General features: G+C 43.8%; 1 protein-coding gene across 1 annotated transcript in view; it reads left to right on the forward strand.

Annotated features, from left to right (window-relative positions):
* cacna2d4a (calcium channel, voltage-dependent, alpha 2/delta subunit 4a) overlaps positions 1 to 21,632 on the forward strand; it is a 709,103-nt gene extending 687,471 nt beyond the window's left edge. The window contains exons 40-42 of the mRNA XM_041215640.1: positions 10,035 to 10,147; positions 20,664 to 20,746; positions 21,537 to 21,632. Of these exons, the coding sequence (XP_041071574.1) occupies positions 10,035 to 10,147; positions 20,664 to 20,746; positions 21,537 to 21,632 (292 nt within the window). The remainder of the gene's footprint in view (positions 1 to 10,034; positions 10,148 to 20,663; positions 20,747 to 21,536) is intronic.
* Positions 21,633 to 27,047: the final 5,415 nt, after the last annotated feature.

A 27,047-nucleotide genomic window follows, 5' to 3' on the forward strand; every position in this document is an offset into this window, starting at 1 on the left:
ACCTTGATTACAGCCACTTCGCCCACAGTCTGAGAACTCTCCATTCAATTGTGTGTGAGTTTGTGCTGCATAAAGACAGACGGATTGTGTGACCAGGACACATCCCAGGGCAGATGATAAGGATGCCTGCCATGTATGGCTGGTGTGTGCAGCCCTGGTCAGGATGTGGACGTGAATTGCAGAGGGTATGAGGCCAGATGGATATGTGAAGGTGTGTGAGAGAGAGTGAGTGGTGATGTCCCTCAAGCTGGCAGTGCGCAAAATGCCAGTGAAGCTGTGATGGGCTGTTGAGTGTGAGAGTTGAGAGTGATGAGATGGTTGACTTACCTTGATGGCACGGATGGGATCATTCATCCTCTTTCTGCACTGGCTGGCTGATGTCTTCTGTGCTGCATTGGCAGTAACCACTACTGCCACCACCTGCAGCAATGCCTGCGAGATCCGTGTAGGATGTTTTTCAGTGGCATTCACTTCATTATTATCCTCGGTCGAGTATTGTCGTAACTGCTGCAACTGATCCCAAATCACTTTATTCAAAGTCCACGATTCTCTACAAATTGTCAAAAGTCCTTTCCTGCCTGCACATATGAAAAGTAGCACTGCTGCATGTTGTCAACTATTCTACACAAGTTTTCAAAATTCCCAAAGGGCTGCATGAACAATTTCTGCTGATTAATTGTTGCAGACTTGCATGGAGCCCCTGTAAGGGACAAATCTGTGTGTCCTTTAGCAGCTGCCGCACTATCCCAAACCATCCCCTACACTGGCGCTACCTCCATCTGTTCCTTCTCACTGATACTTGGATCTTCACTCAATGCTCCTTTCAGAATTTCTCAGGGTATTTCCCTTAGAATGTATATTTCTGTCCTCATGTTGTGGATTGTGGAATGCTTATTGGGTTTTCATATGACAGGGTTGCTTTCTAGTATCAACTTCCTTATTTGGCAGATCCCTACACAAAGAAGGGAAGGTATATTACCATAAAAATGATGTCAATGACTCAGCACGCTATAGCAAGGAAAATATGGAGCAATGTGGGATGGTTTGTAGAGAGTTCTTGGAGCGTGTTATGCTTCCTGAATTTTGTAACAATGAGATATTGGCATAATATGTGGTAGCAAGCAAGCCTTAGCTCTCAAGGTTACATTCACAAGACGGTAGGGATGTGTAGGGGAGATGTCGATTATAATTCAGATTGCAAGTTTGCACTAACAATTGAGTGGTCAATCACAGCCATTGGTGAAATGTGAACTCTGCACAGATCATTGCTGAGTTGGTTTGATGAATTCTACTCATGGATAGAGATAGTCAATTTGACTAAATCACATTAGAATCCAACTCTTGGAAAAAGGCTGTGGGAGAAGTCAGGTTTTCTTCAAGGAGAAGTTGCAAGGAGTTTTGCTGAACCAAAGAATTAGAAATGCTAAAAGATACCTAGAAAACATCTTGTTTATGTCAAATAAAATGACATGGAGAAGCATAGCATTATTTTATATCATTACAGAATATATAATTTGTTGTACTGATCAAATGAAATGAAGCTGATCATATTGTTCCATTAAATTCATTGTGGAATCAAACAGCTGCACTACTTAACGATTCAAATCAAACCTCATTTCAGCAAGCATTCACTTGGTCCACCTGTGGAGAGATTGAAGATGCACTCATGTATTATTATTGATATATCCTCTGGTTATGCTTTCATACAGGTAGATATAGAACAGTGTGAGTCAGCTTCCATAAAAAGTAAGCTGTTCAAATCACTTGAGATCAAATGATAACAAGAGATCACAAGAAGGTTTCTACAGCAGATCCAAATTTGTAAGAGTCATTTAGTGAATTGATGAGAAAATACACAAGACTTGTGAAAGGCAAACCTATACCTTTAGGAAGCTGAAGGTGAAGCTTCAAATTCAGTATTTACGTTAAAGAACGTAAGATATTATCAGTGCTGTCTTACAGAATTAGCAACATATCATACACCTACTGCTTGGTCTATCCTCTTGCTTTATGTAGGGACAAATTGGTTTTTCCTACCTTGGCACTCTTCCTTAATCCAGAGAACTCTTCCTCACTTGGTTCCATGGATGATTCACAGAGGACACAGCATTGTTATAATTGGCCACCTATTGTCATACCTGTTGCACAATAGCCTTAGGAAGATTACTTTCTGGTCCAAATATGTGCGCCACCACCTTCAGCAAATATTTGTAAGCAAATAAACCATTCTTGAAGCCACACCAGTCATCTTCTGGCAATAATGGCCAGCTTCCATCAAAACTGGTGCACCAGCCCTTTATGGTGATTCAACATTCCCTCTGCATATAACATACATTCAATAAGATTAAACAAATTATTTACATCAGCTGAAACTGCAGGATCCAGCAGGGTCTTCTCACCACCCAATGTAAGTGTGACCCATGTTTTGGGCCAACCCTGGAATTAGCCAAGATTTTGCGATGACAAAGCACTTACCTGCTACAAAATATTTTATTCCCACGATAATGGTTCAGTTCATCCTGCTGGTTCTGTTCAGAAGATAAATTTTCTGACTAAAGCGTTGTGTCAATGAATACCTTCTAGAAAATATTTTTGTTCTAAAATTGCTTGTTTTCAAACCTGGTGAAGACAGTGATAAGAAATTCACACTCAGCTATGGTACAGCCATCTTGTGACATCATCTCAGTCAAGGTGCAGAGGAAACCTAGATTGGGAAATCATGTGAAAAGTAAATAATTGTGCTACAAATACTTACTTCTGTGAAGCAGAGGTTGCAGCAGATTAATCCTCCTTGCACCAATGTTGAACAACATAATTGGTCCTTTTAACAACACTAGTCCATTTGAAAGCAGAGTAGAAAGGTGCCAGTAAAATATTTGTCATGTCAAGAATTTTCTAAACTGTCTGCAGCATAGGACAACAAGGAAATAATCCCCTTGGACCTTGGCTTGTAAAAGGTAATATCTATTTTTAAAAGTCTGCAGAAGGATGTGGCTGGACGGATTACATTCACACCCTGCAAACAAAGGCCCTAACGGGCAGCTGATCAAAATCTCGCAGAGAAATCATTTACAAGGTGTCGGCATTCAAAAAAAACATTCCATTGCTTTTCCTCCTGGCTGATTAATGTGGTAAATTGGATGTGCCAACTGTAGGAATGTCTATTAGCAATGAATTCCTCAGAGAACAACAGACCAAGCGCCTGCTACTCAGTCGCTGAATGTTAACAACTACAAGTAGAAAATCAGTGAAAGGACATATTTGTCAAAAATCAAACTTCTCTCTTTAATAGTATTTAATATAATGAATTAGTCAACATGATGCACAATGTTATTCCTTGTAATTGTTTTGTACTCATCAAAGTAAAGGATGTTAGCATCAGGGAATGCAACTGTCTCCCATTTAAAGTGTCAGCAACAACTACTGTCAGGTCACATGTAACATGAGCTGCTGCAAAGTAAAGCACTCTCATCTCAGTCTCAACTGACATGCTTTAGTTCCAACCTCCATGAAACACTATCTACTGAACCAACATAACAGGTCCCAGATCAATTATTATTTTAGATTCCTTGGCTTAGGTATTCCACACTGTTTTCAGCATAACTTCAGTGTAAGATCAGGCCAAATAATTGGTAGCAAAATGTGACAGAAGGCACTGGTTTTCCACCCTAGGATTAAGTTCCCTTGTGTGTTTTTTCACCTTCCTGTGAACTCTCCAACAAACCCAAGTGTTCTACTCCAGAAAACCCAGCGAGGAAGGATAGAACTGGAGGCAATTTTATAAATTTTTATTTGGAGAGATACACCTTCTAACCCAAAAAACCCAGTTTCAGGCTGTTCCTATTTATATGCTCTTTTAGATCAAACCAATAACAAAGGGGGACAAATTAACAAAATATCAAATGAACAAATAAAAGGTGCAGCCCCTTTTTTTCTCTAAAGGGGGCAGCCCCTTTGTTCTTATTTACAGGAACACAATTCAATCACCAGCTAATGCTCACCACCTACATACAATTAAGCATAATTAATATACAATTAACACCGAGTGAGCTCACTTAGATGTACTATGAAGAAAGAAGTACTTGCATTTATATACCTTTCATGATCTTGGGATGTCCCAAAGAGTTTTGCAAACAATGCAGTACTTTTGAAGTGCAGTCACTGCTGCAATGTTGGAAGCATGATAGCTAATATTTACACAGTAAGCTCTCACAAACAGAAATGTGATAATGACCTGAAAATCTGGTTTTGTTGGAATGTTGATTGATGGATAAATATTGGCCAGCGCACTAGGGATAATATATTCTTTGAAACACTGCAATGAGATTTTGTATGTCAATCTAAAAGAGTAGGCAGGGCCTCAGTTTAATGTCTCATCCAAAAGACAGCACTTCTGACAATGCAGCAATCCCTCGGCACTGCACTGGAGCATCAGCCTAGATTTTTGTGCTCAAGCCTTAAAGCCACAGCCTTCTGACTCAGAAGTGAGAGTGCTATCAATTGAGCTAATTTCTGCTGCTGGTAATGACTTTTTACATCAATTTTTAACATTCTGCTTGCACAGATCTGGACCTGCTTTTGACAGCATGAGAACACAGTGAGATTTTCAACTGCACCCATCCCCCGCCCCTCCCCAACAATTCCCACATGAGGGGTTCTCATGAAGAATTATGACATTCCCTATGGGCATGCTCTTGCATTCAGTTATCATGTGGGAGGAGAAGCATAGGATGAAGCAAAGGAAAGTTGGGAAGCACTTAAGGAGGATTGTAAACCATCACATATTACCCCTTCCATAGAAATTACAGGCTACATGTCTGAGGACCTTAGTGAGGGGATTTGTATATGAAGAGTGTGCTTCTCCAAAGAGGTAATAGAGTAACTCTACTACCTACGGATGAGGAACTGAAGCCACACACATCTACCATTGCTGCCCTCTTTCTGTTGTTATGAGGGTGCCAACCACAGTTAATTTTTATTTCAGCCACAGGATTCCAATAAAATTAGTCAGGGTAAATGCATTTTTCAGGTGACTGACACATTTGTGGCAGATCTGACAAATCCATCACCTTTGACAGCATAGCAAGGTAGCAGCAAGACGGGGCCATTCACTTTTATGGGGATTCTCATTTTCCCAAGGTGAAACCCACATTCCTTTGCAGGCTCTGGCAATAGGAAGGGCTGCATTCCCTGAGTGCACAGATTGTGTCTAACAGTGCATAAAGGATCCTATGTGGCAAAGCAAGATAGTTGTCATGATGCATACTGTTCACAATTTGGCCCAGCTTGATCTTTTTTATACTATTAATATGGACATCAATTCCTCTATCATCACCAGCCAGCTCTTCAATGTGTGGAGCAGATGCTTCACTCATGTACTGGGGTGCTGGGTTTGGCTGAAGTAGAGCACTTCAGTTGGAGTTTGGTGACTGAGCGAGTTCAGTGAGAAGGGAGGAGGTGTTCCTTTCCTCTTCTACCTTTCCTCAGAAAGAAGAGGCCTTGATGAGTAGGACCTGGTCAGTAAATTATACAAGTGTAATATTCTTAAACAAGTTGCTATACTTGGATTTAACTGAGAAACGCCAGAAATAAGGGAAATTTAAGGCCAATATATTAAAGTAAAATGATTAAACCAAAGTAGATTAAAGTTAACGTAAGAGAATTAGAGTTAAATCATGGCTGGGCAGCTCAGTCAAGTGAAATGTGTGTCCTGTAATATGTGCAAAATCATGGACACTACCAATGTCCTAGATGACCACATGTGCAGGAAGTGTTGCTAGATGTAGAAACTTGAGCTCCAGGTTTCAGAGCCTGAGCGGCGGCTGGAGTCCCTATGGCGCATCCACGAGGCTGAGAGCTACGTGGATAGCATGTTCAGAGAGGTGGTCACACCGCAGCTTAAGGGCCTGGAGACAGAGAGGGAATAGGTGACTACCAGGCAGTCCAAGAGAAGTAGGCAGGGAGTGCGAGAGTCCCCTGAGGTCCTGCTCACAAATCGGTTGTCTGTTTTGGAAGCTGGTGAGGGTGCTGGTTTCTCAGAGAAGTGCAGTCAGAGCTAGTTTTGTGGCTCCACGAACAGCTTGGCTGTACAGGAGGGGAGGAAGAAGAAAGGAAGAGCAATAATGATAGGGGATTCACTGGTTAGGAGAACAGACAGCCGTTTCTATGGCCATAGATGTTATTCCAGGATGGTATGTTGCCTCCCTGGTGCCAGGGTCAAGGAATCACAGAGTGGCTGCAGGATATTCTTCTGTGGAAGGGAGATTAGCCAGAGGCCATGGTCTGCATTGCTACCAATGACTCAGGTAGGAAGGGGGATGTGGTCCTGCAATCTGAATTTAGGGAGCTAGGTAGAAAATCAGCAAGCAGGACCTCTAAAGTAGTAATCTCCAGATTACTACCAGCGTCACGTGCAAGTACAGAAATAGGAAGATAAGACAGATGAATGCCTGGCTGGAAAGATGGTGCAGGAAGGAGGGCTTTAGATTCCAGGGACACTTGGAGTGGCACTGGGGGAGATGGCACCTGTTCAAGTCAGACAGGTTGCATCTGAACGGAGGCAGGACTGAGTTCCTTGCGGGGCATTTTGCTAGTGCTGTTGGGGAGGGTTTAAACTAATTCATCAGGGGTATGAGAACCAGGATAGAATATTAGAAAGTAATACCAGGGCGCACCGAATGCTGGGAGAGGCAGATAGCACTGAAATAGAGAATAAGTTAATAGATGAAGTCAGAGTAAAGGACCAAGTAATGAAGTCTAAATCGGGGTTACATTGCATGTATGTGAATGCACGGAGTATAGTTAATAAAATTGGGAAGTTACAGGCACACATTACCTTGTGGGATTACGATGGCATGGCGATAACAGAGAACTGGCTTAAGGAAGGGCAGATCTGGTATTAAATATTCCTGGTGACAAGGTGTTCAGAAAAGATAGGAAAGGGAAAAAAGGAGGAAGGGTGGCATTTTTGGTTAAGGAGATCATTGCAATACTGGAGAAAGAGTATGTGTCAGACGATTCAAGGTCAAAATCAATTTGGCTAGAGCTAAGGAATAAGAAGGATATGATTACATTCCTCAGTGTAATATATAGACCACCAGCTAGTGGGAAGGATATAGAGGAACAAATCTGCAAGGAAATTACAGAGTGCGTAAACATCATAGAGTAATTATAATGGGGGACTTTAATTACCCGTTTATAAACTGGGATAGTGGTAATGTAAGGAGCAGTGAGGGACAAACATTCCTAGATTATGTTCAGGAAAATTCCCGACAGCAATCTGTGTCCAGTCCAACAAGAAAGGAGGCACTGCTAGACCTGGCTCTTGGGAATGAAGTGGGGCAAGTAGACCAAGTGACAATGGGGGAACATTTAGGGGACAGTGATCATGGTATCATAAGGTTTAGGATGACAGTGGAAAATAACATTGGTCAATCCAGAGTAAGAATAATCAACTGGCAGAGAGCAGACTTCAATGGGGCAAGAACGGAACTGTATCGGATAGACTGGAACCAAAGGTTGGCGGGAAAAACAATAGCTGAACAATGGGCTACCTTCCAAGAGGAGGTGGTTTGGGCACAGTCAAGTTATACTGTGGGAAGGGTAGGGTAGGACAGACAAATCCAGAGCTCTCTGGATGACAAAAGAGATAGAGATCAAGTTAAAGAAGAAAAAGTGTGCTTACGACAGGTGTCAGGTAGCAAATACAATTGAGAACTGAGCTGATTACAGAAGGTTCAGAAGGGATATGAAAAAGAAAATACGGGAAGCAAAAAGGGATTATGAGAAAAGACTGGCAACTAACATAAAAGGAAATCCCAAGCTATTCTATAAGCACAACAATAGTAAAAGGGTGTTAAAAGGAGGAATAGGCCTGATTAGGGACATAGAAAAGGGGGTTTACACATAGATGTAAGAAGCATGGCTAAGGTGTTAAATGAATACTTTGCATCTGTCTTTACCTACAAGGCAAATGCTGCCCAGGCCATGGTGACAGAGGAGGAAACTCAGTCAATAGAAGGGTTTAAAATTGATAAGGAAGAGATATTGAATAAGCTGCCGGCACTTAAAGTTGATAAGGCACCAGAACCGGAAAAGATGCATCCAAGAATATTGAAGGAAGTGAGAGTGGAAATTGCAGAAGCACTGGCAATAACCTTTCAATGTTCCCTGGATTTGGGGGAGGTGCCAGAGGACTGGAGAATTGCAAACATTATGTCCTTGTTCAAAAATGGTTGCAAAGATGTGCCCTGCAATTACAGACCAGCCAATTTAACTTCGATGGTGGGGAAACTTCGAGAAACAATTATTCTGGATAGAATTAATAGTCACATGGAAAAATGTGGATTGATTCAGAAGATTCAGCATGGATTTCTTAAAGGAAAATCATGTCTAACCATCTTGCTGGAGTTTTTTGAAGAGATAACAGAGATGGTTAATGAAGGCAAGGCCGTTGATGTGGTGAATATGAACTTCCAAAAGGCATTCGACACAGTGCCACACAAAAGACTTGTGAGGAAAATTATAGGTCTTGAATAAGAGGGGCAGTAGCAACGTGGATACAAAATTGGGTGAGGTATGGGAAACAGAGAGTACTGGTTAATGGGTATTTTTCAGCTGGAAGAAGGTTTGTAGCGGAGTTCCCCAGGGGTCGGTATTGGGACCCTTGCTCTTCCTGGTACATATAAATGATATGGATCTTGGCATGCAGGGGACAATTTCAAAGTTGCAGATGATACAACACTTGGGAGAATTGTAAACTATGAGGAGGACAGTGTAGAACTTCAAAATGACATTGACATATTGGTGGAGCGGGCATATAGGTGGCAGATGAAGTTCAATGCGGAGAAGTGTGAGGTGATACACTTTGGTACAAAGAACATAGAGAGACAGTATAAAATAAAGGATACTATTCTAAAGTGTGTATAGGAGCAGAGAAACCTAGGTGTATATGTACATAAGTCATTAAAGGTGGCAGGACAGGTAGAGAGAGCTTCATTAATAGGGGCATGGAGTACAAGAGCAGGGAGGTTATGACGAACTTATAAAAAACACTGGTTAGACATCAGCTGATATATCGTGTACAGTTCTGGGTGCCACACTGTAGGAAGGATGCAAACGCGTTTGAGAGAATGCGGAAGAGGTTTATGAGAATGGTTCCAGGGATGAGATACTTCAGTTATGAGGATAGATTGAAGGAGTTGGGACTGTTTGTCTTGGAGAGGAGAAGGCTGAGAGGAGACTTGAAAGAAGTTTTCAAAATCATGAAGGGTCTGGACAGAGTAGATAGAGATAAACTGTTCCTGTCGTAAATGGACTGAGAACCAGAGGGCACAGTTTTAAAGTGTTTTGCAAAAGAAGCAAATACGGGGTGAGATAAAACTTTTCACACAGCAAGTGGTTAGGGTTTGGAATGCACTGCCTGGAGGTGTGGTGGAGGCAGGTTTAATTGAAGCATTCAGGAGGGCATTAGATGATTATCAAAATAGAAACAATGTACAGGGTTATGGGGAAAAGGCAGGAGATTGGCACTAAATTAAAATGCTCAAAGAGCCAGTGCAGACACGATGGGCCAAATGGCTTCCTTCTACACTGTAATAATTCTGTGATTCTGGCCCACATATGGCCCAGATCTATTCAAAGATTGTGGTCTATTTGACAGTCAGCAAACAAAATGAAAGCCATCTGCAAGCCTACATTTGCTGAAAATATATTCCTTATCTGTTTGATTTTTCTCAACTTTTTACCTGCCTCTGATTCTTTAACTGTTACTTTCTTATCCTCTCTGTCTTTCTCCACCTCCTTCAATACTTAGCCCCACTTGTGCGCTGGTCTCATGCCCCAGGCCAAATTATCCCCTGATCTTCACCCCACCAGGTGTGTGATGACTGAGCGTTTCTTGTAGAAAGTTAAAATGGGAGAGTTATTAACAAGTCAGGCAAAACAAGCTTCTGAACATTTGATTGGACAAATATTGAAAACATCCCTAATAATTGCGTTCTTCAAAGTTGCTATGTACTTTTTATTTTTTCCAGGATGTTTGTGATACAGAACATTGAAAACAGTAATCTACTCCTCCTGGTGACTGAGGCATACTGTGACTGCAGCATCTTCCCACCAGTCATGCTGGAACCAGAAGAAGTGAAATATATCCTTTACATAACATATTGCAACAACCCTATGCAAATCATGCATTGGCAAAACAGCTGGGGCAGGGAATGGAATCTTTTGTCCACCTGTGGCAAATCACATTCTTATTTTGGCCCTGTTCTTCCATAAATTAGAAGGCAAAAATTTCAGAACTGCCATTTCCTTCGTTCTTATTTGGACAAAAAAGATTTCAGTGCACCTCTGACCAACTTAATTCAAGCAATTAACATACACTTTCTTGCCAGTATTTTGCTTATAGAGCCACACAATAGGATTGACCCTGGAGACATCCCTATGTTAGCCCCCTCACCCGAAAGAAATGAAGAAGTAGGACAGAGGTATCATTAAAAAACTTTCTTTTGAAGAGATTGTTCCCCTGAAAGACAATTTGACAAGCACTGCATCAGTAGTAAACTTAAAACAATTTTAAAGACCAGCTGCATGTGGATTGAATGAGTTGATATCCAAGTCACTTCTGGCAAATTCAGGTCAATGACATGGTAACCAGTGTTTTGTCCTTGTTGGCTGCACAGTTTGTGTGGATTTCTGAATAGTTTGGTTTTCCGATTCCTAAGCACAAGGAAGATGTTCCAGGCAGATGCAGGTACCCAGCTGATCAAATGTAAAATCAGCTGAGCTATCAAATCATTAAGTTTGGGTAAACAAACCAAGTTCATGCAATACACAGTTTACTTTATACACCTCTAAGATGATTTTCATGTTTTTAATATTTGTGTGTGCCAGGCCATGGGGCATAAAGTCAATAAGTGGAGGAGGAAAGGAGAAAAAAACTAGATCTGTACCCATTTTGCACGTGGCAAGCATTTCCAAAAGCCTGGGATGTAGAGGTACAGGTGCAGGAAAATCCTGCTTGAAACATGCCAGACCTTCATACTATTATTATAATAAGGCTTTTTTGGCCAATATGCATCTAAAATCAATGGGCAGAATTTTCCATTCTGGGCCTAAGTCCGTGGCAGGGGTAGGAACTGGGAGTATTTCCTACTGCGGAGGCTGGAGGGAATTTGTGCCAAATCGCGCAATGTTAGCCGAGTTAGTTATGAATTTGGGGGTTTCCCGAAGTTTTTAGCTGTGGAGCAGGCTGGATATTTACCCGCCGTTGAAGGAGGAGATGGCCCACCACAGGGAGTCCAGCCTCCAGACTCAATGATGCATCCCTCAAAGTGCTGCTCAATGCAGTAGAGGCCAGGAAGAGCGTCCTCTAGCCAGAGGATGGAAGGAGGAGTTCAAGCCATCAGTTCAACTCAGCATGGGAGGAAGTACCCAGAGAGGTCAGTGCCCAGGGCCTCCACCAGAGGACTGCCCTGCAATGCCTCAAAAGACCTCATCCACCCTGCCAGGGTTAGTGAACCCTCAACTACTCACACACATCACACTGAATGGTACAGGGGACATGGGCTTCAGTGGCAAGAGCCCCAAATGTGCGGACCATGCATAAAACCTCACAGCCTCTCCCTCTGTGACCACCGAGGGAGCAGGTGCTGCACAGCAGGTCAGCCAAAGTAAGCTGGAGCCCTCCAGGCCTCGAGTCTCCAAGACAGCAGTGCAAACTGGTCAGCAGGCTGCCTCCACCCCTGCAATGGATGTCGGGGGAGACCTAGAAGAAGTGGTAGGGAACGCAAGATTAAGAAGTTTTGATTTCACATGTGGTTGCACCAGTACACTATGATTGTTAATCTTATGGCACTTTTGTATATAGAATACACTTGCACCTTAATGAGGTCTGATTTGGTTTATTTGCGTTTCATAGTCCTTAAGCCTTTGCGCAACCCCGCCCACTCCCCCACCCCACCATCTTCAGACGGGTATCCCAGGCTGGGTCTATTTCCCCCGGAATCATGCATGTGCAGGGAGGCAAAGGTATTTGCCAAGGCCTTTGTGAGCCCTGTGCAAGAAGTCTCCAACACATGCTGAGCCTTAACCCTTCACATTTACAAGACCCTAGCATACTAGGTACTACATGCTAGAGTTCCTCATCAGTGGTCCAGCTGAGCAGACCTGCATCTCCGCCCCCCACTAATAAACCAACTCCAAGCATCATCTTGAAACCTCTGCCACAACGCTCTAAATAGTTGCAAGCGGCTATGGCTCATGTTACCTTCGACGGCAGTCCAATACCTTTACCCCTCCCACCATGAGCCACACCCTCCACCCCACCCCACCCCCCAATAATCATTGACCCCTCAGGTGTAACATTTGACCTTCCCACAGTTATCCTTCAACCCACCCCGTCACCTTTTGTCCCATGCAGGTGAATATCCACATCCCCTACCTTCCCAACGAGCTCATCCCTGTTATAATAGACATGCACCCGCCTCATCTTGCCTATCCCCAGAATCTGCATTTATTTCTGTATCCAATCTGATAACCCTCAGCACCCCTTCACCTGTCATTGCCAAACCCTCACCCTCCCACTCTACCGGCTCCCACTGCCTCCTTTAACCCTCACCATATCTTCCTATCGACAATTCCCTCAATATGCAACTCCCCCCTCACCCCTGCCAGGACTGCTCAGTTGACACCATTGACCCCTCCCTCTGAACCCCTTTCCCCTCTTCTCCCCAATGCCTGTTCACACCTGCACACCAAGCCCCCCACCACCCACACTATACCACCGCACTCCCCACCCACCTAATCTGTAGCAGCTCACCCATTCCACGACTACCGGACCATTCCTTTTTCCCCTACCACATGCAACCACCCCGGCCCCCTCTAGGCCTCCACATCACCTCTTCATTCCTCCCCTCCCAGTCTAATCTCCCCCACCAGCACAGACCATCACCATCTAAAAGTACCTCATGCAGCCGTCCACCTGCAGCTTGAAGACCCACCTCCTGGAAGCTGCTGCACCGAGAAGATCCACATGTTTAATGTTTACCCACCCACAGCTGCACGTGGTGTTCCAAGGTCCATGGCTGCTGGAGGCCTGCATCCCCTGACCTCCGCAAGCTGCCCCAGGCCTTCTTCAAAGTGTGCACCAACATGTGCATGCCACATTGGCCTTGACGTGTTCTGGACTGGCATGATATTCCACTGGCAGCATGGAGAATTGGACATGGTGGGCTAATTCCAGTCGGGCCTACATCTGCATCTCATTAACAGGATGCAAAATAGTTTCATGTCAGCCTCTGGCAGGAATAGTGACCCGCCATGGCCATGACGGGCAGGAGCGTACGTTCCCGCCATCAATTCACACGGGAACCCTATTTTTCAACTCCTGCCACATTGTGTCCCCTCTCCCCCTGCCCCGGCCCACCATTAAATTCACCGTGGGGGAGCTGGAAAATCCCACCCAATGTCTGACCACTGCTTTTAAAGTACCCCATCTAAAAATAATGTATGTCCAGGATTGCTAGTTGCTGAGTTGCGTATGGCAGTAAGTTTTTTTTAAGAGTCTAATAAGAAGATTAATTCAAGAGTTCTAAGGACATTTCTGTAATGTTCATTTTCCACTCACATTGAGGTTCTCATGAACCTTTGTGTCAAGTGGTGCCTTTTTTATAGGTGCTTCCCCAGCACCATTACAAGCACTGATAGGTTTTACAATTGAAATTCTCGTATATGATACAACTATATCTATGTATAGAGATGGCCAGACCCCACCTATCAGACAATATTAAAGGAAGACTTACAGATGAACAAGTGTGAATGGTTAGGTAATCATGATATTGGATGGTTCTTCAGAAGTACATCGATTACAGAACATCAACCCTTCACCAGTATTGCACGAATGAAGCCGTTATCGGAAAACTTGATTAGGCTGCACGCCTCAAAATACTGTCAGCTATATTTGCAAACATTGGGCGGAATTTTCCGGCCCTGCCAATCACAGGTTTCATGGTAGGTGGGAGCAGAAAATTTGGAGAGAGACCAAAAATTTGAATCCCGCTGATGGGAAATCAGTTTGGAATTGTTCCCTCACCTCTTTCACGGTGGGCTGATGGCAAGTCAGGTTTCCCGCTGACCTATGCTGGGAATGCCATTTGCATGCGTTACCATGTCATGAATGCTCATCAAAAATGCTACTCACCAGGATCCCATTTCACCTCCAAATTACGTGCCATGACAGTGGGAAATTAGAGCGGTCTAAAGCATGTTCGGATACAAGTGGCGTACAGCTGTGCTCGTGACTTTGAGGTGAGTACAACATTCAAAGCCTACCTGCAACAGCGCTGCTGCAGTTTCTCAGCAATGGCAGTGTAATGCCACACTAGTGGGGGTGTAGGATTGGTTTGCTCACCGTGTTCCTACGTACTCCAGGAGGGTGTGTTCTGTGGGTCTCAGGCAGGGTTGCACTCTGAGACAGAGTCCAGCATTCTAACATTGCGGGGGGTGGGGGGTGGGGGGGGCAGGTGGTTGGGGGAGAAGGAGGAAGGAGGATGGAGACATGTGGGGCAATGAGCTATGGTGGAGTTGGAGGGAGGAAGGAGGAAGGACATATGGGGGACAATAAGCTATGGTGGATTGGGAGAGGGAGGAGGCAATGGCAGGTAAAGGGGAGACCAAAAGTGGGGAAGCTGGAGACCCACTGAAGATTAGAACGCAGACCTCAGAATGGGGTGGATTGGAATTGAACGATATGAATGGGAGGGGATGCAGACTCCAGAATGAGGGTAGGGGTGGGGAGGTTGGGGGGCAGATGTGTTAGTGTCTCACAAGAGGGATGAGTTGCACAAAGACTCATGGAGGTGGAGAACGGGAATGGCTTGCACATGAGGGACAGGTTGCATAGTCTGATGGCTATGGGGGAGAGAGACTGTGTGGTCATCAGTAAACAAGGAAAGGGAGAGCTCACTGAAAAACAGTCATAGTCCCTGGTCTGGGGCCAAGAGGTCAAGGTGAGAGATTAAAGGCAGTTCTGAGGCTTTGTGGGCCACATAGTCAGGGTGAGAGAATAAAGGCAGACCTGGAGCTTTGCAGTCCATGCTACAGGGCTATGCATGGCATGCACATCATAGTCCCGCACCAGGGAGGGGCAAGGCCTGTGTGTTCAATCAGGATAAGGCACAGCTTGGTGTGCAGGGCATGGACATGGCCTTACAGTCAGTGGCAATGACTGCTGGACTAAGGAGCCCTTTCAGGGGCCTCTCATACTGCTTAGAGTCATAACATTGAAATAGAGTCAGAGCTGAGAGGAAAGAGGAAGACTTCCTTGAGAAGGTGCCATTGGAGCCATCGCTTTTCGATGTGCTTTAACGAGAGACTGCTGGAGTTACTGGTTGGGATTTCCCGGGCCCATCATGGTGGGACCCGCCACGGGAAATTCAGCTGCCCAGCCAAAAGTCCATTGACTTTCAGCGGGATCGGATGATACTGGCAGCGGTCAGGGCCAGAATATCCCGCATTTGACTTGACAATACCATTGCTCCATTTGAGCTTTAACAGAGAGGTATGTGAGAATGGAAAATACAGGCAACCATTAAGGAAGCACAGCTGCTGCATACCTGCCAGATCATCAAGGAAACTCTGTAATGTGCTTTCTCTAATTAGCATGGATAACAGACGATAGGGCATCCATTCATTGCTGAAGTGCAAATTGAGATTGATCAACGTACCAGATCAGAGATTGCAGGAGTGCCTTTGCCAAGGTGGCACATCTTATGAATTTGTCCAAATCTCTTCCAAGCTTTGTGGGATTGAGATGCCACGTAGCCAAGTAAGCATCTTTGTCAGCTAGATGTGTGAGTTTGTGTCTCTGCTGCAAGGCTGGATCAGCGAAAAGCTAATAGCGCAGACACAGCTCTAGGGCATGATACTGGCTTTCTGTTTGTGAGTGTAAGGCCTACTATATTAGCCCAGTATTCATTAATGTGTTGCATCTATCAGTCCACAGGGAGAAGGAGGTTTGAATAATAGAGCCTGTGCTCAATGCTGTCTTCTTGATTCAATGATCCGATTAAGGAGGAGAAGATGGGCCCAGTGCCACCTAACGCAGCTTTGAGAGGAGCCCCAGCCTGAGGTCCAAGGTCCAGGGGAGCCCCAGCAAGACCCAGAGGATGAGGAGGTTAAACCCATCGCACTGAGGTGACTCACACGACCAAGTGTCTACCGAAGAAGACTTTCCTACCTGGGGATGAACAAAAGACAATGCCGCACGTCTGCGCTTGTCAAGAGATGTGTTGGATCATAGCTTCCGCATTCTGTAGGAGGATTTAACGCCCCATGAACTGGGAGGACATCCCCTGCCAGTGCCCCTGAAGGTCACTGCCATGCTTAATTATTTTATCTGCAGATTGTTCCTGGGATCCACAGGGACTCTATGCGGCATCTCAGTCCTAAGCACACAAATGTAACAAGAAGGTGACAGATACCAGCTTACCAAAGGCACTCCTGCTATCTCTGATCTGGTATTCTGATCAGATAAGGGTCATCATTATGTGAAGTTCATATTCGATGAGGCTAGCCAGGCTGCTAGATTTCTGAGGTGTGCAGCTAGCTTCCCTAGAGTTCAGTGTGTACACATTACACACATGTGGCTCCATTTGAGAGCTCCATGGCACCAGCCCCTGATGTTCATCATCAGAAGCACATCATGCACATTTGTGCCAGAAGTCCTGGGAGTTCCCTGAGTCACTCCCAGGTGCCTCGCATATTCAAAGGGCCTCAGCGATTACAGAGATGGCTGCTTGGGGATAGGGGTACCCGCTCTAACAATGGATCATGACACCTGTGCCTCATCCTCAGAGTGTACTGGAGGAGAGATATAATATGACGCATAGCTTGACACAATCCATCATCAAGCAGACCATTGACATCCTGAAGATGTACTTCTGGTGTTTGGACTGGTCAGGTGGGGCTCTGCAGTATTCTCCACAGAGGGTGTCCTGCATAATCGTGGTCTGTTGCGCCCTTCACAATCTGGGGCTTCAAAGGGGGGAATCCCTTACCAAATGGAGACATGGAAGAATCTGAGGGCTCCTGGCAAGATGAAGAGCAGGAAGGGTAGGAACCTGAATAGGGAGATGAGGATCAGCTTCCATGTGAGGATGCCATCAAAGAAGCACCACACTGATAACCACAGGATTCCAGGAGGAGTAAGGTACAGGCAACAGGGCACAGCCACATTCCTTCTGTTCCTTCGTAGCATGTCAGTGCGTTGAAAGGCCTTTACAACCAGTCACATCGAAAGCAAGTTCAACGTTCGGATTTGAACCTTCAGCCCTCATGATTCACCAGGCCCCAATCTTTCGAAAGGTCAGTGGTGAACCCTGTATCTGCGTGCTCTGGGAAGTGAAAGTCAGGACAGCAGCACAAACACCACATCAAAGGACTTGATGCAGCCTTCGCCACCTTGATGAGAAATTTTTGGCTGAGACTAAGGGCGGAATCATCCCCAATTTGCACTAAGTGCGGTAGCGGGCAAAAAAAAGGGCATTTTACCCACTGGCCACAATGGCAGGTTTTCTCACCGTATCATCCCAATCCCGCCTCATTAATCAAGCATTCCGAGTAAACATGCCATTTCATTGGTGGACGGCCACCACACCGTCACCTCGCCGTTTCGCCATGCCAGGCACCACATTTAAAGTACAGCCACGCACACAGCTCTGTACTTCCAACTCAAGACTGCTGCATAGAAAACATGGCCCCAAAATGCAAGAAGACTACAGCCCCTGATTCAGTGACATATCCCTGGGATGCCTTCTGGACACCATTGGAGCCCGCCGCAATGTCCTCTACCCCCCACTCTGGCCAAAGGAGGCCCATCAGTGTCACCACCCTGGCTTGGAAGGTGGTGGCAGTGGTGGTCAATGCCAATGCTGCACAGAAGAGGTTGGCCATCCAGTGCAGTAAGAGAATGAATGATCTAATCTGTGCTGCTCATCACTCTAAACTCACACACTCACAAGGCCATCACACAATCGCTAGCATCTCACTCGCTGCCAGCTCAAGGGACATCACCACTCACTCACTCACACACATCCGCTTTTCACCATCTGGCCTCATCTCCTCTGGAGACTGCCTCCTCAGCCCTCACCCTCTTGAGGCGACTTGCACAGATCAACATGTGCCTCACACACACCCTGGGATGCACCCATTCCCCATTAATGCCCTAGACCTGCAACTTCTTCCCTTGCCTGAGGCCACTTCTCCCACTTCCCCAAGCAAGCCATAGCCCTGCAGCCATTGAAAAGCCACCCCCAACTTATGGCTGGTCTGGTAGGCAAAGACCTGCCCATGAGCCCCCCTAAAAGTGACGTGGTACTGCCTGTGAAGCCTGGCGCTGATGACTGTGAGTGCTGCCCAAAGCAAGGTGGGCAAACAAACCTCAAAGCCCCGTGTGAAGTGCAGCTCGCTAGGTGCACGCCACTTATGTTCGGTTGTGAAACAGATGCCAACGTACCTGGATGATTCAGCGTGTGGGGATGATTCTGGCAATCTGGGCTTATAATGATATGCAGATTTATTAAAATGAAGTTCCCGACGTCTAATGCTGGGAAAGGCAGCCCACCATTGACGGGCAGAGCAGACAATGTCATGAGACTGATTTTTGGCCTTCCCGCCATATTATCCACTCATGCCCGCAATGACGCCTGACACCAATGGGCACGGAAAATTCTGCCCTAAGATGCACGCATGGTTGAAGAAATGGACTCCTCCATCCTTTGCTCTAGTCTGTTGACTGCCTCTCGCAACTCTACCTGATTTTCCACTGCCTGTCGTTGCAACTCCGGCAAGTTAGAGACGGTCGCTTACAGAGGTTTATCATCTGACTCAGACCAGCGGGTGCCTGATGTCCAGCTGTCCCCCATGTGCCTGAGACCCGGGCTGTCACTGCCTCCGACTGCCGTGGAGACAGGTCTGTGAGGCGTTCCCCAGAATGTGGCCCCAACCTAATTTAGATCTATGACCCACCAGGGTGTGTGCCTCTGCGCTGGTGGAGGGTGCAGGTGATCGCAGTGACAGTTGTTCTTCTGATGCATCTTCAGCATCCTCCTCTAAGGTTGGCCTGGGGCTAGGGCTTATGGTAGCTCTGGTGGTCTGTAAGAGAGAGAAGATGGAAGTAGTTAATAAGCAGGAAGAATACAACATTGCATGTAATTCATTGTGATTATCAGGATGTGATTAACTCTTGGAGGGCTCACCCGTACTGGCTTGCTGGGAGAAGCCGATCTAGCCTTCCCCACAGGAGTGATCTCTGTCTTTGCCTGCCAACTTGGCAGCATCCTCCTCAAAGTGGGTCAGCTCCTGGACATCTGCCATCCCTCCTCCCGTCTGGGACATGACCCTCTGGTTGTGGGCGAGCTTGGTCTGCATGAAAATAAATGGAAAGGAGCGTGATGAGAAGAGATAGAGGAGAGGTTGGGGAGCGTGCATGCCTCCCCAGTAAGGGCCGAGGATGGAGTTTGTGCAGCAGGATAGATGAGATGCTGGTGATGTTAAAGTGTCCGTGAGACAATCGGTGCTGATGTCTCTCCAGCTAATTTTGTGTGAGATCCCTGAGCAGTGTAACTCTTTGAGTGATGATGCCATTATGAGAGTGTGAGATTAGAGTGAATGATACATCATTCATCATTCATCCATCAATGGATGGAGTTTTTCAGGCGGGTGCCCAATAAGCTGAGCTCCCTTACAGCTGGCTCCCAGCCTCCTGGAGCCATCCCTCGGATAGAGAACTTCCCGGTGCTGGCAGACACAACAAATGAGGGCCTCAAGAGAGCCATTGCTGAATTTCAGTGCAGCTTTCTTCCTCGGTGCAGCCATAGCGAGACATTTCCGGGCAACCAGGTGACCTGCTGAGATTAATGAGTATGTCCGTGTGGCGTTTAAATATGGTGCCTAGACCTTTGACCCCATTAGGTAATTGTGGGCTGGACAAATCAGTGCCACTCCGCCATGTGATTCAGAGAGCTACTCAGCGATGCATAATTAATGAGCTTCCAAGCATGAAATTGGATGCAATTTCCTGTCCCGCCACTCAGCGGGAAATCTGCCACGAAACCCATCCACCACCACGCTTAGTCTCCAGAAAGGAAAATTCCGCCCATCGTCTCTGGCAACAACTGAACCAAATCTGTTTTCACAGGGTCCGGCCCAACAGAGAGCCTGCTACTGCTAGGGATTGCAGTGACATACCAGCCAGCTCAACTCAAGCATGCCTCTATTTCTTCCCAGCCGTAGTATAATGTAATAGTATCAGAATGGTACCATGACCATGCAGTAGCACATGTGGCAACTTTGCAACACACAAAAATCAGTCCCATGTTGTAAAATTCACTAGAGTCCAGTGTTTATCCTGGCAAACCCAATGGAGGGCTTATTGGAGCAACAGTAGGTAATTCGGCCCCTTGAGCCTGCTCCGCCATTTAACTAGATCATGGCTGATCTTTGACCTCAATGCCATCTTCCTGCATTATCCCCATATCCATTGATGTCATTGGTATCTAGAAATCTACTACTACTCAGTGCTGTTAAAAGTGTTGACCGATAATCTCTACTAATATACAAATAATCTCCAATAATTCAACTATTATTTCTTAACACCTGTGTAAATAATGCATCGGTTAAATGTGATCGTATGCGATCACAAAAGTTAAGGCGTCGACCCGATACCTGTCATGCATTCCACCCTGAGGTAAGGTGTAATTCAGGACAAACTCTGTTGTACCACAAAAAGTCGATCCATACCCATAGAGTGCAATGAAGCAAAATAGTATTACAATCTGATAGGTGTCTCTTTGGTGCTGGTTTTCAGTATAGCTGTTTCACTATCATTCAAGGTGGTCCATGATAAACACTTTATAACTCTTACATATATTTTAATTTAAAAGAACACCATTGGAGGATACCTGGAAGAGAAATATGTTGGCAATTAACCAAAATGCAATTCTTCCATCCTTCAATTCCCTGGTATATTGTGCTTTAATTCTTATCTAAGAGATCAAGCATCAGCAGTTAAGTGATAGGCTGTGTCTCCATAAGAAAGAGAGCAGCTTGGATGGTGCCACTTCAATAGTGTCACTTACAAGCCCAAGTTTTCTCTGTTCTTTCCAAATATGTATTGAATATTGACCGGGAGACGGAAAGACAAATGACTTATTCCAAGCCCTCTGAACTAACTGCTAGGAAACACATCAGCGTTGATCCCACACCTGTCAATTTTCTTTCCCCATTTATGTGGATGAGGCTATCTTGGTTTAGGATCTCGCTTGGCTCTGATTGCCCTCCCTGACTGAATAGGCTGCCAGTACTCACTGCCTTGGCTGATGAATGCAGAACAGCTGTTTGGCTGAGGTGCTGACATTGTCCAAAGAACTGTATTTCAGCATAAGTCAGTATTTTCAGGAGTGTGTGGAAGAAAATCTTAATAGAAAGAAAAAGGACCTTAGATTTTGTTTTAATGACAAGCTATATTATCTCCACAGGAAAATGCAGAGGAGTGTGGAGGGGCATCAGGCATCTCTCTGGCTGGAACACTGCTAGCACTTAATCTGGGCATGGCGGTTGCTATTTTACAATGATGAAGCTGAAGTGATGACCACCACACACCACAATGTTTTAGAAGCTTTTGTGAAGGTTGCACCTAAGACAGATCAATCAAGCCTGGTTCCATTGAATTGTTAACAAACATATGATTTTGGCTGACAAGCCAGGCTAAGGACAAAAAAGAACTTTCTTAGATAGATTTCAAATTGTTTTCTTGTTCACCAGAGCACTGTTTTTCCTCTTACATTCAAAGTAGTATAATTGGAGAAACAACACAAAGGTTATCCCCTGCAAAGAGATGGAGGAACAATCTCAAGAAGAGTTTCCAATTTGGGAAAATTAAACTGGGAACACAATCCATCTCCTGTACGGACTTCAAATTGTCCTTGGACAATGGAGGTATCATCTGCTTGATAAGTAAGTGGCTTTATTTCTGGAGCCTGATAGGGTGTAATACTGTTGTGAAGTTACACGAATTGTTCTTCCAGTAGTGTGGCTTAAACCTGGAAAATTCCCCTTTGCTCCTTTTTTTTTGGTCTGGGAAAATTTATATGAAAATCTGCACTTGCTAAGCGCTTCAGTCTTTCCACAGAATAAATTCTTTGTATGACATTGTTTTGTCACTCTCCTTTTTATAACAGTGTTTTCAACATTGAGGAAATGTTAGGTAACAATCCACTCAAAGAGAGTGACTCAGAATGGAAAATAATTTAAACAGAGTTATATTTATAAAACTTATTCATTTAGGACCTTCCCATGGTGCCTCCATTTCACAAGACAAGCTGTTACATTGTATCACATGCTGAACTATGGCCTATTGCAAAAAATATCTGGATCAGGGGCAGCTTTTCTAACAGAAGTGACATTTACAACAGCAGCAAGTTTTCATGTTACTGGATCCTTGCAAATTACCCCAGGAGAGATCTTTCACAGCAGGTAGTATGCAAACACACCTATGTATTAAGCAAGTACCGAGGGGCAATAACTTCATTAATTTTTCTACAGACACTTGTGTCACCAAGGGACCAGTTAGACTGCTCGGAACTTACTGGCAATTCAGCCATCAGAAGCTATGCAGCCTCCCCACCATTTTTTCCACCCCTTGCACAAAAATGGAGCAACTACAAAGCTAAACTTAGCTCATTACAAGCAGTTAATGTGCACATTGAACCTTTGCCAATTACGCATTCCATGGTTCTAAGTCTCAGTGCTCTAATGCCCAGAGTTACCCTAATTTTGATGATGTTTTGCTCTATCATCTTATTCTGCACAAACCAATGTAAATTGATTTACATTGTACAGCATTTCCATGATTACAGCTTCCTTTATGCTTGTAAGGGATGCAATTATATTTTCGCCCTCAACCAACAACCATAAGAAATGGTCAGTGATCACATTGCTGTTTTAGGGATTCTGCTGTGTGCAAAATGGCTGCCATGTTCACCCAAATAACAACAGGAATGCTATGATTTAACTCATTCTGTATGGTGCACTTGGGATTTGTCCAAAAGATTAAAAAGATGCCATATAAATATGTATTTTTTTCTTCTTTAAAGACAGACTAACTAATTTAGAACTGACTTTGAATGTCACATTAAAGCTACAGCTTCCCCATAAGGATTCTACTAAAACCCAAGCATTGAAAAAGGAACATGATTAGATTATCTTTCATGATCATTTTACATGGAAGATTTTTTGAACAGTTGTATGTATATTTCCTAATCATTATTAACGCCAATAAGATCTTGGTTTTGAATCTCAATAACCTCATTGGGAAACAGACTGAGAATTATTAAACCCAATGATGTGATGAAACTGAATTAATGTATACAATTGAAATGGCATAATTGCTTAAATAATCCCCAATGATACTAGCAATACAACTCAAACAAAAATTTTAAACATACACTGAATAAAAGAGAAAAAAATAATCTCCAGCAAATTGTAGCAATTCCTGTTGATGGACCAAATGGCCTCCTTCTTTGCTGTAGCATTCTCTGAATGGAGGATGTTTACACTCAATTTATGTTTACCTGGCTAATGATAAACATCATTAGCAATGTCAATGACCAATGTCCAGGAAAACATATGAAGCCTTCATTGTGCAGCAGTACATGGTGATTGCATTATTTGAAGGAGAAAAGGCACTGGGTAGATCTCTTTTTGAAGCTCAGGTCTATTGGTGACATAATGGCTACTGACTTCACTAACAAAGTTGCATTCTTCCTGCATTTAGCTGCATCCCCATGTTTAGATGCATCTCTAATAATTTCATAGGTCTTGTACATCCATTCAACCTCTGTCCTTCAATCCAGACACTCTACTGGGTTTCAGGTTAAGAAGTAAAGATTTCTATTACTACTGAAAAAAACCAGTGTCGCCCTATTTCTATTACAGCGCTCCCAAAAGAGTTGAGAGCACCTCTGGTAGCATCACCTCAATTTAAGTGCAGCACTTGTGTACATGTGAGTTTTAATTTCCAGATTTGCTCAAAAATGGGAACTAAATTGTTCAAAACCAACTGAAAATTTGGGTGAAGAAATGTTATGCAAGTTCTCTATCCATTTGCCCACTTGTGCAATTTTCTGCTGACAATTTTTCCTGGAACCCAACCACTTTGATATGTAAATAGCTCTGAATGATATAGTATCCTTTGTGCAATTCTCAGCAAGTTATCATTTATTTAAAAATCTATATTCCCTATGGTTACTGGAGCTAAGGTTGTTGAAGAATATCCCTGCCTAAAGACTGCAATGAGAATTTCAACCAGATCTGTACTTTCTTGTGTTTCTTCTTTATAGCTGTTAAGATACCTTTATAGCAAATGTTAGGTTAACGCTATAATTGACACCATCCATTAATAATAACACAGCAAGTTTTCCCATGAGAGTGCCCTAAACCTGTATTTTCTGGATGAAAAGGAGGAACAACCAATGGAGGGTTGCAAAATAGGTCAGGCTGTACCGGCACTCAGTGTTCACCTACCAATATCTCCATACCTGCGCTACTAAAGTGAACATGCATCGATATGTCAGAGAAACAGTGCTTGAGCAGGCTATGATTCAGAAGGGAGATTGGCTGAATTGTGTTGCTTGCTGCAAAGTGACCTGCAACCAAACTTATTCAATAACATAGTGATAATGAATATCACAGCAACCTCTAGTTGCTATGCATCTGGATCATTTCGCAGGTTGTATCAGTTACATTAGTCATTCCAAATAGATAGTAGGAGAAAGCAAATGGCAGGCATGTTGATCGCTCAAGAAGGCAATTTCATCCCCTTTCACATTGACAGCTAGCAACTGCACGAGAGAGCTGTCTGTTAGACATGTGAAGTTTTTTAAGATCATTATGTTTTAAACGATCTCTTTATCTTAAGGTAAAATGGAGTAGTGAAGAGGGTCATGTGATCTGTTATGAGTTCTGCCTAACAACGAGCTTTTGTGGCCTTGTTATCACTGGGACCGAGAAGGCCCTGGTCGAAACTTACTGGGAGCAAGGTACAAAAAGTTTACACCTGAATACAAAGGCAAAAGCAGTTGGGCTCACTGTGGACAGACTTTCAGTCTCCAAGTTTTTGGACAGAAAAAAGAAAGAGAGGGAGAGAGAGATCTCACAGAAAGACAATAGGCTGCAGCTGATGTGGTCAGCAGAAAGAAGAAGTGTAGTTTTTTTATAGACTAATTTATCTTAATCCTTAACCATGCAATTAATCCAACAAAGTCTAATAAATCATTAAGTTTGAACAAGACATAACCATAAGGCACGATGAGTAGTAAATTAAAAGAAATGTTTATTTCAAAAATGAACAAGTATTCTTAACAAGACAAATTAGACTTTACAGCTTCAAACAAGTGATCAGGTCACTGAAGAGTAAGGTTGTCCTCTTCTTCCTTCGTTGACAGCAATTCTTTCAAATTCTGCCTCAGGAACATCCAGTACGTAACTAGCTAGCAAAGATGTTGTTCAAAGCCTTTACTTCTATCCCCTAAATTATCAATACATCATCTCAGACCATGTCTGTGTAATTTCATAATTGGTTAATTTAAATGTTGGTTTGTTTTAATTGGAATTTGACCACCTATGTACGCCATCTCTTGAAAGGACAATGTTTCTTTTGCAATGTCTTTTGTTTCCTGATTTCGCACAATTGTTTATCTGACCATTTGGTCAAGGCTTTTGCCGAGCTTAGCATAACATATCTGATTGATACTCATCCAAAGCAGACATATGAAAATAGTGTTTAACATTATACAGTTTTAAATCCAATTTTGGCATAACTACTTGATTAATTACTATTTCTTCAATTGTAATTTGATTTAGGTACACTATTTGGTCAATTATCTGTTTTTGGCTGGTTCCTAATTATGTAATAACCCTTAATTAATACATGTGAATGATTATAAAGTTACAGAACACAAAATGGCTTCTTATCTCAGTGTTAGCACAAAATGGCATTTTGACCTTGTTAGCTTATTACAATGCATATAACATGAAATTCTAAAAATGGTTGAGTTACACTAAATTCTAGTATCCAGGCTTGCTTACAGAGGGCTATGAGTTCTCTGTGAGCTACCAGGCAGAATGTGGGAAGGAGAACGATCTCTGATTGAAGAGAAACATCCTATGGCAATCTAAATACTCTGGAAGATTTGCACTGGCGCAGCCAAGAGGAGAAATCAACAGAGTGGATCTTACTTCTGGTAGTTTGGAAAATCTCCAAAAACTGAGGGAAGCACCTTTTCAACTGTCACTTGACATTATGACTCGGTGAAACTGGACGTGAACCCATTGGAAGCTCGGAGTGGCTATGGACTCTTTCCTTTAAAGGTTGTATTCTGTGGAAAGCATGGTATAATGTATATGTATGTGGCAGGGGATTATAGAAACATAGAAAAATAGAAGCAGGAGTAGGTCATTTGGCCCTTCGAGCCTGCTCCGCCATTCAATATGATCATGGCTGATCATCCATCTCAACACCATACTTCCGCTCTCTCCCCATAGCCCTTGATGCCATTAGAGTCTAGAAATCTATCTCTTTCCTTCTTAAATATATGCAGTGACTCGGCCTCCACAGGGTTCTGTGGTAGAGAATTTCACAGGTTTACCACCCTCTGAGTGAAGAAGTTTATCCTCATCTCAGTCCTAAATGGCTTACCCCATAATGTGACCCCTTCATCTAGACTCCCCAGCCAGAGGAAACATCATCCTTCCATCCAGTCTTATCAGTTACATTAAAGCATTAATAAGAGTTAGCTTTTCTGTAGTTTAGAGTATTGGTTGCTTATTAGGTATTGTTTAGTCGACATTGCTTTTAGAGGGTTTGTTTCAGTAAAAGCCTTAAAACTTGAAATCTTGTCATGCAATTCCTTTAAGTTGGTCACTGGGAATTTATATCTCTTGTTTAAGTTATCGATCTCTACAGGGATCGCAATGTGTACAACTTTGCA

This window comes from Carcharodon carcharias, chromosome 21 (genome assembly GCF_017639515.1).
Source record: "Carcharodon carcharias isolate sCarCar2 chromosome 21, sCarCar2.pri, whole genome shotgun sequence".
Lineage (NCBI taxonomy): Eukaryota > Metazoa > Chordata > Chondrichthyes > Lamniformes > Lamnidae > Carcharodon > Carcharodon carcharias.